We start from the raw sequence: 13,433 nt of genomic DNA, 5'->3' as shown, positions 1-13,433 counted from the left end.
GCTGAGCATACCATTCTTCTTGAAGTCAAGTCTTAGGTTACTAATGGTTGGTCTGATGTTGAAAAAAATTATCTTACAGGTGAATTCGGAGGATTTTGGGAGGTGAGAAATGAATTATGTATTGATGATAAATTTGTGTTGAGAGGGGATGGTTCCTCCCAATACATTAAGAAAGAAAATAATTGGTTTATGTCATGATGGACATCCTGGTATCACACACAAAAAACTAAGACTTAAAGCCTTGTATTGGTGGCCAGGTGCAGATATTGCTGTAGAACGATTTGTTAGAGAATGTGTTAGTTGCAAGGTTGCAGATAAATCTCATAAAACTCTTAATCCACCTTCTTTACCTTTGCATTGTCCAAATGCTCCTTGGCAAGAAGTTGCTTTGGATTTCATGGGACTCATTTCTTGGCAAGATGGTTCTACCAAGTACATTATTGTTCTTGTTGACGTATTTTCTAAATGGTTTTAACTGAATATTGTGGATAGTGTAAATTCCTTGAATGTTATCACATTTTTAGATGCTGTGTTAATTAAAGAAGGTTTTCCCGCATCTATACTCACAGACAATGGGGTTCAGTTCAAATCTAATGAAATGGTCCAGTTCTTGCGCTCTTCAGGTATTGAGAAAAAAATCTCTGCACTTTATAACCCCTCTGGGAATAGTGTTGTAGAAAGAATTAATAGAACCATTAAAGGGATTATTCAACTTTCAAATAAATCTAATTTGGTTTGGGAAAATGAATTGATGAAAATGGATTGGTCTTACAGGGTGACCAATCATTCTTCTATTAATTGCAGTCGTTTTTCTAGCATGAGAGGCAAAATTCCATTTGCTAAGGATAATCCCAGTTGGATGAAAAGAAACAAATGTGTTCATTGTGATTGGGATAGTATTAAACATCACATTAGATTGTCTCAATGCAAGAATAAGACCCATTTTGATATAAAAACATGGTAGCAAACAAACCAATATTTCCATTTGTCAATGGGTTTGTATTAAACTAGCAAAAAAAACTCCCAAAGGAGTTAGCAGGTTTAGCGAACCTCATCAAGTTGTTAAAGTGAATAATAATACTGTTGTGCTTGATAATGGTGAAGTGTGGCATTTGAGTTGTGTGGCTCTCACTAATAATGCCCGTCAGAATTCATGTGTTACTCCTCAACAACATTTTTGGTGGTTGCGGGATTGTGATTTGTGTTCTAGTTCTAATGATCCTTCTTCCTCTAGTTCTCAAATTTTAGTTCATGACAATGTCCAGGTGAAGGTACATTCCAAGTCCAGGTGAAGGTACATTATCTGGTTCCCAAGGTATTGCACATGATAATTCCTCACAAACTCCTTTGGTTGCTGAGGAATGTTCTGTGTTTAATGAGTCAAAAGTCAAAAACTTCCAGTGGTAGAGTTAATAAGAAACCTTCTCGTTTCAATGACTTTGTAAGTGAATAAAAAAAAACATTCAATTTCTTAAGGGGGAGAATATTGTGTGGTATATGGTAAGATGTTTTAATAGGTTTGCTTTGCATTCATTTAATGCGGATATCAGTATTCCTTTAGAATACAGAAGGTAGAATTATTCATGTTTAGTTCTATATTCTACCTATAAATGTGCTGGCGTAGAATGTTAATGTCAGATGTTACGTTCTCCTGGTGTGTTATGCGGAAGTCTGCGGGTTGGCAATAAAGACAAGGATTTATCTCAAAGCTTCCTGAGTGATTGATTACTTGGAAGATACTACAATGGCGCCTCTCAATGTGATCCAGGCTGCATCACGGTAGTACTTTCATAAACTGACTGCACTAGACTTCGGTGTGTCGGTAATCCTTGTAGATGTCATGAGAGAGGACGATTGAAAACATAATAGGATCTGTTTACCCCTTATTCAAAATACACAGCAGATGGGGAAAGAATGGTGAGGTACTCTGTGTGGTATTTCCTAGTTCCTTTTGTTGTTTGGGAATCTAAGCACATACTCAATGAACATTACCTAGCAGATCATGGGCCCTTTTGAAATATGTTAGCATTACATATATAGCCTCAAAATAGTTAGTTTATGACTTAATAGTTATACCCAATTCAAAATGCTCATGAGAGTAGGACACAGCAATCTGGCTATTATTGACCGTGACTATGCAAAACAGAATTAAATGATCTTCTTTGCAACAGGGAACATGAAATACGTTTTACATTCAGTTCAAACTCATGGTTTATTCTAGCAAACTTGCAATAATTTTGGACTACCTGCTTTAATCTGCTTTCCCATGCACTGCATATCTTCTTATGTAACACTTTCACTGTTCTTGTTTTTTTTTAACTCTTAATTAATACCTAAAAACATTACAGGAAATTTTGAACACCTAAAAAAACTAATGAAAAAGCCAAAGGAAAACATCAAACAAACAAAAAGAGACAGACAAATTTAGTCACAGAATTCATGAGTAATTGACTAACAGTTCATCCTTTGACATACCGTTCAACAGAGACTTTGCTAGATTTGCAGCATGTAAATATTCGTACTTATACATGGACAAGTCAATCACGAACGCCCTTGGCATTGGGCTTTTTCTTCAAATTTGGCTAAGAGTGATAACCATCACCCAACAATTATTATACACAATTAAATACAAACATGTTGTATCTACCTAACAAAATACATTTGAGATGGCTTTCAATGAATGCAGGGTAGTATTGAGTCATTCAAAATCATACTGAAGGTTTTACCTTTTAAAGTGCCTTTTTACAACTTCATTGGATTCCGGACAAAATTTTTCTGAACGTGGCCTACCAGAGGAGTAATATCTGAAAAGTCACTAAAGAAAATTCCGATTGATTGATATAATTTTTTTGCATAAGGGAAACAAACACTAACAGAAACAATAAAAACATTTTTAAAATCAATAGATACATAAAAACTCTCTCATTGTTTTTTTTGCACATTTTTAAAGTGGAAACTGCAAAATGAACAATATACTTGCACTTCCATATTAGGAGAACCCAGATGCTATACACATTTCCGTTTCAGCAACATGTTCTTATTCAACTCATAACATCTATAATTTGGTCCAAACAGTTTAAGATCTGAGATATCCATTTTATGTTGCCCATGCCCACCAGAGCTATTGTAATCCAGCAATTTTTGCTACTTTACGCTCCGTTTTTTGCAGAGATCCATACTTTAATAACGGTTATTCCTCTAAATGAGCTGAAAACTAGATTTAACCATAGTGTCCTATGGGTGACATAGTGAGCTCATACAATTCGAAATGGGTTTATTGTACACATTTTCCAGTGGAGCAAAATCCAAGCACCTAACCCTATGCCATATTTTGAGAATGCCTAACTTCATATGGAGATATAAATCATTCTTAAACACTGACTTAATATAAGACCTTTACTAAATCAAAAGCAAAAAAAAATCAATGTACAAATACATATTTTATTTCTTTGTGCCAGAACAGGTTTCTTATTAAGCTTCTCCAAAATTGAGGCTAGTCAGCTTACTTTTTTCAGACTCTTAGCTAAACCCAGCAAGAAGTCATTGTACCTGTTAACTACCATTACAGTAGGGTGGGGTAACAAATGAGTGCTAATGTTGTACATTTTAAAGGAAAAGATGAGCAGAGGACCTACTATCTATTCAGGATTAATCAAACTTTTACCACTTGAATCACATGATCTTGAACATCAGTCTTGATAAAAGACTGCAAACCCTGCTACAATAAAGCAGAAGTTGAATACCTGCCTGATGCCCTTTGTGGTCAGTCTTTTGTCACCTGCTTAAATATCACATCATCTACTCAGGAATCAGGAATACATACAAAATTAAATTTTCATCACTGAAACCTGCGCTAGCCATTCCCTCTTATCATGATAATCAATCAATCAATCAATCAATCAAATCAATCAATCAATCATAGCATTTATATAGCGCACTACTCACCCAGAGGGTCTCAAGGCGCTAGGGGAGGGGGGGTCTGCTACTGCTCGAACAGCCAGGTCTTGAGTTGCTTCCTGAAGGTGAGGTGGTCCTGGGTCAGGCGGAGGTGGGTCGGGAGGGAGTTCCAAGTCTTGGCGGCGAGGTAGGAGAAGGACCGTCCCCCTGTGGTGGCTCTTCGGATACGGGGGACGGCGGCAAGGGCGTGGCCGGTCGATCGAAGCTGGCGTTTGGGAGCGTAGAAGTTGAGGCGGCTGTTGAGGTATCCTGGGCCTTGGTTGTGTAGGGCTTTGTGTGCATGGGTGAGGAGACGGAAGGTCATTCTCTTATTCACCTAAATCACATCAATCACACACAAATAGCTGTAAGCACCCTGACAGCCATCCATATTCCTCCCAGGTCTGCACTCTTCAAGACCCCACAGACATCAATAGGTCTTCACCTGCCTCTACAACTTACTATTTCTGAGACTGCAACCCTCTACACAGCACTCTGCCTCCATGTTGAGACAAAATATTTTCTAAGGATATCTGAGGTATGATAATCTCAGGACAACACTCCACCAAAACATTATAGGAAGCATTCTCCAGCTCCTGCATGTCATAACATATAACACATCACTGCACTAACCAAATAATTTCACCACTAGCCTATACCGCAAATGACACTTCCTGATTGCATTGGACTGGACAAACCAATTTGTTTTCCTGATCCTCAACCACACAGCCTGGAAACTGCACACCCTGCGAACACAAGCAATACCTTTTCAAGGAGTTTCTCGATGACACTCACAAACAAACCCTTAGCTCCCTGATAGTCAGTAACTGATATAATGGCTAGGTTGTCACTGTACCGGATTCACTTAACAACACAATGACATCCTATATTCATTCACCCCTCCCTGAACTCAACCACACCATGAAATCTATCCAAATTATTACATTTTGGACAATTTAATGTTCTAAAAAAGTCTCAAAAGAGCTAATAATGAGAAGTGTGCTTGGCCCAAAGAATTAATCACACACAAAACAAGGTCATGTGGCATATTTTCTGTGGGCGTGCCCTCGTTTGAACTGTAGGAAATGCCCCTTTTTGTATGGTCACCATTAAGTATTTCGACTGATTGCTGGTTTTTCGACAGAGAGTGCACAGAGGCCTGTTAACTAGACCTCAGTGCCTCTGCCCTTACCCTTACACTGATATGTTGAATTGTCTTCTACCAATTGGCTCAGCTAGCTTACATGTAAATACCTAGTAAATGGTATTGAGGGCATTCAGGTTAGACAGTTGCCCCAAGAGACTGCAGCTATGGTTGTGCCACCCTCAGTGGGAAACGAGTAAAACAAGACTCCCAGCCCGCCATTTACTGACTGGAAGAGCAGATCAACAGCTGGCCCAACTTTACCATTTAAAGCAATGGCAACGTCAGACCTCCTGTGTTTTATGTGTAAGTCAGCCCTTTGGCAGGCCTAGCGATTCCTAAGGAAGGGTGAAACATATGTCATGTATTTTACATATTCTGATAGTAAAATCGGTCAAACTGATTTTTTTACTATGGAAAAACACGGTTGCTCAATTGGCAAGTGCAGGGTTATACGTTGACCCCTCAGCTGTGCTAACTATGGAACTGTGAGACCAAAGTGGGTCATGCAAGGGATCAAACAACTTGTTGCATTAAGCCCCACAAATCAAAATTATTGTAACAAGATGCCGTGTTTAACTTTAGCGAAGCTGCCACTTTGTTGCCTCCAGTCCCGTGCCCATACTGGTTGCACATGGGTTCTATAGATGAGACATCTTTCTGCCCTTCTGGGGAGACTTGCTATCAACTCCAAGGAAAGGATACTGTAGGATCCTGCTCTAGAAGGTGGTGTCACTTTCCACCTACAGGAAGCCAATGGGTGTTGGCAAAAAGGTGAGTTTCAAAAGGAGAACTGCCATTGATGGGCAAATGGGAACACTTGGGAGAGGGGCTGCACAATTGTTCAGGCAGGCAGGTTGGTACTTGGGACAGCTGAAGGAAAGCCAGTTGCAAAACCAGTTTTTCAGGGTAGTGTAGCCCTCTTGGTAGCCAAACCACTGGGCTGAGTTAGGGAGCTCAACAAGCTGGGAGAGGGATCCTGCCATATTGGAAGTGGGCATAATGGTGCACCCTGGGATGCCTAGATGCCACACTTCCCAGGGAGAGGTAATCATGTGGAAGGAAATCTGGTAGCCCATAGTCTACAAATGGCTTCCTGGCCGGAGGGCATTTTATGAGCATCAGTAGGGCACTCTGGCACCCCGAAATCATATTCGACTTGACGAGGACCAAAGACCGACTGCCCTGCTGCAACGTGGAACCAGCAAAGAAAGGCTGAACCGGCTTGGACTGCACCTGCTAAACATGGTGACTAGCAAAGGAGAGGGAGTGTGCCTGCTAAGTCTTGCTCATGAGCCCGGCTAAAGCCAAGAGACTCTAAAGGACAATGAGCTGGCCTCCTGGTCACAGCACAGGGACACAGCAGCTGAGAAGCCTGCTGGGGCAAGTTGGTAGCCTACAGACTTCAATCCACCGCCAACCGTCGCTGTGCAGCACCCAGGAACCGATGCACCAGAGTTCGCGGTAACCCAGGAATGTCGTCAGAGAACAGCAGGGAGCCCAGAAGCTAACCAGGGTTGAGCTGAAGGTTTGACAAATGAAACCTAACGGTAAGTGTATTACACAGTGAAGTTGCACACCAGATAATATACTCCATTCCTTCACATAGTGCCTAGTAGTGGCATCCTTAACTAGTGTTTAACAATACAATATAGTTGTTGGAGTGGAGCTACTGAGAATCCACCTAGAGTGGACACCCAAAGAAAAGCTCTTGTGCCTCCTGACAGTTGTTGAGTGGTTGTCGACTTCAAAAAGGACTGATTCAGAAAATTGCAAATACCATTTTTCAAGGAGTGAGAAAAAGTTTGGGAAGTTTTGGCAACATTTCTAAAGAGTTGAAAACGTGTTATTAATGTTTGGCAAAGATCAGAAGTCACTCCTCCCAGCAAGCAAACATGGAGGCGGACATATCCAACCTGTCCTCCTATTCCTTAGACAAACTGAGAGCCTTCTGTATGGACAGGAAGATCAACATGGCAACATGGAAGCCTTGTGAAGAGGCCCACAGAGCACATCCACACCTGGAGAGGGAATTGTCTCAAGTAGTGGGGCAGAGGATGACGGATGATGGATGATGGATGATGGATGACGACGACGACGACGACGACGATGATGCCCACAGTATCCTGGGGGGAGCAGGGGGACAGGTGGGAACCTTCTCCCCCTACACCAGACCAATGATGGCTTCTAGAGCAGGCTCCATCACTAGCCAGAGATCCCTGCAAGATAGCCTGGCAGCACTGGACCTAGAGGAAAGAGCCAAAGCCTAGGCAGATTGGCACTTGGAGAGAGGAGGTCCAGACTGGAGGTGGACTCCGAGGAATATGGTGGCAGCAGAATGGTCACTGGAGGAGTTGATCGGGGTGCCAATGGTGTGAGGTTGCCCAAAGGGATTGTCACTGAATTATGTCCAGGGGGATGACATAGACAAGTGGCTGGCCTCAACCGAGAGAGCTTTCAAGATGAGGAAGGTGGGTACACAACACCAGTGAAACCTATTCAGGGAGTTAGTGTCAGTAGTTTGTAAGGATAGACTGCTTACACTCGAGGATAAATCCTACCCACACATGAAGGCAACACCTGTCAAAGTGTTTGATCTCACTCTTGACGAGTACAGACAGAAACTCAGGACAAAACAAAAGGAGGTGACACAAACCGGGGTGGACTTTGTTGATACTTCTGTTAAGGCAGTAGATGATTGGAGTAAAGGAAACAAAAGTAGACACATTTGAAGTGCTCTACAATTTGATTGTTAAGGAGCACATTTTGACAAACTGTCACTTGGAGAAGTTGCACCAGCATCTGGTGGACTCTGAACTGTCTAGCCGCAGGGAACTGGACAAGACTGCTGATGAGTGGGTTCATACCAGGGTCCCCACATAGGCCCTCCTTGATGGTGACCAAAAAAAGTGTTGTCAGGCCCCTTTCAGGGAAAGGAGGCTGGTATAAACATAATGTGTATTTGTAAAGCGTAAGTTCCCCCAAGGGTATCTTTGGTGTTGAATAACATGTTTATTATTACCAAACTCATTGGTACTCATTTTATAAAAAGAAAGATAGCCCCAACGAGTCCACATAAGGGGCCAAAGGAGGGGATTCACAAGCCATAACCCATTCAAAGGGGTGGGGTATCAAGAAAGGACGTTTGACCTCTGGAAGGCAGGGGTGTGTTTTGACTGCAATTTGCCAGGGCACAAGATAGGAGATGTAGTGTGCCCCAAAAGGCACCCACTGATAACCAGGTCAAGGGTTTGGCCAGTGTAGGGATGGGGTTGAACACTGCCCCAAGAAATCTCACAGGGTACACAGAGGCTACCTGAATGTTTCTGGGTGGGGGAACATTGAACCTTTGGCGGCTCACTGGCCTCCAAGCATGGCAAAATAACAACAGTGCCCAAAAATCAACGCAGTGGAGGAGATACAGGTCTCAGTGTGACATTGGTTATGACCAAACGTGTTTCCCCCCAACCAAATCCCACCACAGGAGGTGCACAACAATGTCAATGCTGATAATGTCACAACCTATGGCTGTGGTTGACTTTGAGTGGGGAAGAGGTACTGGCTCAAAGAAAGTAGCGGTGTCCCCTGCCATCCCTGTAGATTACTCAACACGCTCAAGTTGCAACACGACAAGGCAGAACTCACCATGTTGATGGTGATACATGGGGGAGAGGAAGAGGAGAGTGAACCTCTCCCTTGTCTTTTACCCTCTGAAGCCCAGGAAGGAAGTGTGGAAAGAGCAGTACTCTCCATCACCCTAACTGAACTGCAACAAAGGGACTGTCGTCAGATACTGAGGCAGCTTGCTGGACTGTTCTCTTGGACCGCAGGTCTGACAACATAGTCTACCCATCATATGGGCACTAGTGACAGCCTACCTGTCAAAAGCAAAATATACAGGTTGTCTGACCAGGTCAAGGCTTTCATCAAAGATGATGCTGGAGTTCGAATTGATTGAGCCCTCTAGTAGCCCATGGGCCAGCTCAGTGGTACTGGTGCCCTAGGCACAATTCCAAAGGTTGAAACTCCGAGATGAGGTTCTGCGTGGACTACAGGAGCCTCGATGTAGCTACTAAAATTGATGCCCACCCCATAACAAGAGCTGATGAGCTCATTGATAAAGTGCCAACCAAATATCTGAGTACCTTTGACCTGACATCAGGTACCTGGCAGATAGCCCTAACACCAGGAGCCAAGGAGAGGTCTGCTTAGTCTACACCTGAAGGCTACTTTCAGTTTACAGTGATGCTCTCTGGGTTGAAAAATGTACCAGCCACCTTCCAGCCATTCGTGAACAGAGAACTTTCAGTGCAACTTATCTTGATGATATAGCAGTATTTAGGTCCACCTGGGATGATCACCAAGTTCACCTCAAGGAAGTGCTTCAGGCCCTGCAGCAGGCAGACCTGACTGTCACAACAAGTACGTACCAGATAGGGCAAGGCTCTGTTGTGTACGTGTGCCACCACGTTGATAGACGTAATGTACAACCTCTCCAGCCCAAGATCCAGACAATTCGGGCCTTGGAAGCTCTTAAGCCCCAGGTCCAAGTCAAGAGACTTTCTTGGTCTGACTGGATACTTAAGAAGATTTGTGAATGGTTATGGTGCCATAGTGGCACCACTAACTAATCTCCAAGAAACAGCCAAAAAAGGTTATCTGGACTGAGCAGTGTCAGAAGGCTGTTGACACCCTAAAGGAAGCTCTGTTTTCAGCACCTAACCTGAAGGCACCAAACTTCAGTAAGCAATTCACTGTTTAGACAGATACCTCTGAGCATGGGGTTGGGCAGTGTTGCCACAAGTGAATGATTTCAGCCAGTTGCATTCATTTGCAGGTGACTCCTCAATGACAGAGAAGGCTTTGCTTTGGCTTCGTACCTGATGTAGGCAAGACCCTACCTGTTCATTCGGAGTTAAAACCGAACACAGGCCTCTTGGCTGATGCAGAAGAGAGGCCTGAATCCCAAGTTGTTAAGGTGGTCCATTTCCCTACGGGTATGGACTTCACAGTGGAACACAGACCTGGGACTGACCATGCCAATGCAGAGGGCCTTTCCAAGATCTTCCACTCAGATGATGAGAACCACCAGGACAAGAGTGAGTTGCTTGTCACCTTTTATCTGAAGGGGGCCATGTAGGGAATGTCCCTTTTTGCATGCCCCCCACAGGTTTTTGGCCTGATGCTGCTGGTTTTTGGACTCAGAGAGTGCCCTGAGGCCAGCTAACTAGACCTTAGGGCCTGTGCCATTATCCATAGACTGATATGTTGGATTTGCTTCTATCCAATTGTCTGGACCCCAGGGATTGCAGCACTGGTTGTGGCAACGTGAGTGGGACACTAGTAAAACAAGACTCCCAGCCCGCCATTTGCAGACTGAAAGAGCAGTTAAATTGCTGTCCCAACTATCAATTAAAGCAATGGCAAAGCCAGACTTCTCCCTGGTATATGTGCAAGTCATCCCTGCTATGACCTGCTGAAGGAGAAGTCGTCTCCACAGCCCAGCCAGAGCCAAAAGACTCAAGGGCAGTGAGCTGGCCTCCTGTTCACAGCACAGGGACACAACAGCTGAGAAGCCTGCTAGGGCACGTTGGTAGCTGCTAACCGCCACTGTGCAGCACCAGGGACCAAGACCCAACGCACATAGTTGCACCCCAGTTCGCTGAGCCCAGGAGTATTGCTGGAGTCCAGCTGGGACTCCCAGAGGATGGATTATTGACTCAGGAAGGATAGGCCTGTGAGTGTGGGTAATAGTCCATTGGCGACTTCACTTCTGCAAGCACAGAGAGGACTTCGAGGGACGTCTACCATGTGACCAGGACCTCGACCACCTCACACCCTTCGTGGACCGAGAAGTAGTTGCAGCAAGACCCTGTTGACAGAATCACAACCACAGCATCCGTTGGGTATCTTCAGCATCCTTCATCTCAATCATCTGGACCACTTCCACAGGAAAGCCCAGCAAAGGATAAAAGTACCTGGAACTGACTGCAGACTGTTTCACCTGTTGCGTTTACTGTTTCTGAGAAGCCTGCTGGTCCCCATGCCGGACTTCCAACTGGATTTAGTAGCCTAAAGTGACTAAGTGACCGCATTGCAACTAGCCCAAGCTTTTTGTTGATGAAGTTTTTAAGTGTCAACCTTATTTACTATACCTTGTAAATTCTATATCTCCGGAATGATCCAGTGGATTTTTTTTTGCTGTTGTCTAAAAATACATCTTTTTTTATAAATTTGTGAAGGACTACTTTGGTATCTTGTTAATTTCTTCTTTAATTGTTTTGTTCCTGTTTATACTTGTTCCTTTGTGTAAGCCTTGCTACTGAGAGCCACCACTACTCAGGGTTTGAGCTGAAGGTTTAACAAACGAAATCTAAGGATCCAAAAGGGGTTGGTAAATGTATTACAAGGAGAGTCTGCACAACCATAATACACCTCATTTTCCCACATTGCTACTGTGTGTTATGCTGAGCTTGCTGCATATGCACAATAGTAAAAGCACTGCATTTTAAGCCCAAGAAGCAAAATTATAGGTTCCTTGAGGGTGGAGCAGTAGTTAACACCTTTCAAAAGCAACTGCATGTCACCTTGCAGAGCTACTTCAACACATGTACACAATTTCTGTTTATTTTAATGGAACTTATAGTCTTGTTTAGAGTCTGAGTGATCCAGGACGTCTGCGGATGTTCCATTCACCCTGCTGAGAGTGTTATGAATCAGAAAAGAGGGCTATTACTTTGGGGCACCACACTGACATTTGTATCATACAAGCATCTCAAATTCAATTATGCCTGGTGAAAATGTGTGCTTTCACATTTCAACCAAGATGAGTACAGCAGTTTGAATTCAATCACTGAGAGCTCGCCGAGTGCTTAAGTCTACAAGGTACAACCGTGATTGTTGAGAGATCCTCGCAGGCTTTCAGGTGTTAGCAGTAGTCCGGCTCTTGGCAGTTGACCTTGGGTGAACGAGCAACATGCCTGCTTGCCTGGAAGCTAGTTTGCTGTGCAGTCCTGTTTACTCTTTGCAGCCACTGGTGCTACTGCTTGATGTTTTTAGAATTAGAATTACTTTATTGTACAGTTAATTAACACTCACAATATAACTTACGTCGGTAAAATCGTTATAAGCCTAAATATCATCATCATCCAATCTTTATTTCGGTCACTTGGACCCTTAAAGATGCACATCAGAAAATTGAAACATTGCGGAGTACATAATTAAAATAAGAAAACATAAAAACATTCCATTTATCAATGTTCATAAAAAGTACTCATGCAAAGTGGGAGACGGACTGCTAAAAACCAGAAAAAATACTGTAGTCATACTTTAAAAATTTGTTTGCGATCTATTCAGGTTTATAAATATCAATACAGTAGACTTTTTAAAGTGTCGGTGCCGGCTCGGTATGCATAAGAAATACTAGTGCAAGAATGAGAATCAAACTGTAAAAGACAAAATAAAGGCAGAGATAGCATGCTTAGTAAAATTAGTTGCAATCCATTCAAATTTAAAAGTCAATACAGTACATTTTTAAAGTGCCGGTGCCAGCTCATTGACAGGTTTCGCCATATAGCGAGAGCGCTTATGCCATATCGCAGTCAAAAATTTGGCTACCGCAAACACAATTGGAGGGGATAGGTCCGTCTTGAGTATTCGGAGGGCTGAGATACATTGCCTGCAGCCTAAATTGTTAAGAAGGGGGGCAAGCCAATACTTTCTGGGTTTATGGTACGCATTACAGACAAGCATTTACAATGCAATGGTTTCGCCTTTGGAAAAGTTAGAGCTATTGGCATTTTAAATGACAAAATTTGTATTTATGTGTTGGTTTTGAAAACAGATAAATAAATGGCATTGTCATTTACATTGCCATTAGCTTAATCTCTCGCAAATGTGAGACCTATTGTACCCTACGGACGAGCTCAGCAGACAGCAATTACTACCACACACACACACCCAGAGCCACACACACACACACAGAGACACACACACCCAGAGACACACACCCATAGCCACACACACACACACACACCCAGAGCTACACACACACACCCAGAGCCACACACACCCAGAGCCACACACACACACACACACCCAGAGCCACACACACCCACCCAGAGCCAAACACACACACCCAGAGCCACACACACACACCCAGAGCCACACATACACACACCCAGAGCCACACACACCCACCCAGAGCCACAAACACACACTCAGGGGGCAGGGAAGCAAGCACAGCGAGGGGGCAGGGAAGCAAGCACAGCCAGGTGGCAGGGAAGCAAGCACAGCCAGGTTGCAGGGGAGCAAGTACAGCCAGGGGAAAGGGAACAAGGGGGCGGGGGAGCAA

General features: G+C 43.6%; 1 protein-coding gene across 2 annotated transcripts in view; it reads right to left on the bottom strand.

Moving 5' to 3' along the window:
- MYSM1 (Myb like, SWIRM and MPN domains 1) overlaps positions 1-13,433 on the bottom strand; it is a 400,819-nt gene that overhangs the window by 315,459 nt on the left and 71,927 nt on the right. For both annotated transcript variants that reach the window (XM_086952977.1, XM_086952986.1), the window contains exon 4: positions 2,727-2,804. In XM_086952977.1, the coding sequence (XP_086809103.1) occupies positions 2,727-2,804 (78 nt within the window). The remainder of the gene's footprint in view (positions 1-2,726; positions 2,805-13,433) is intronic.

The sequence above is a fragment of the Lissotriton vulgaris genome, chromosome 1_1 (assembly GCF_964263255.1).
Source record: "Lissotriton vulgaris chromosome 1_1, aLisVul1.2, whole genome shotgun sequence".
Lineage (NCBI taxonomy): Eukaryota > Metazoa > Chordata > Amphibia > Caudata > Salamandridae > Lissotriton > Lissotriton vulgaris.
Note: the sequence above shows the minus strand (reverse complement) of the source record. Positions and strands in the feature narration are given on the sequence as shown.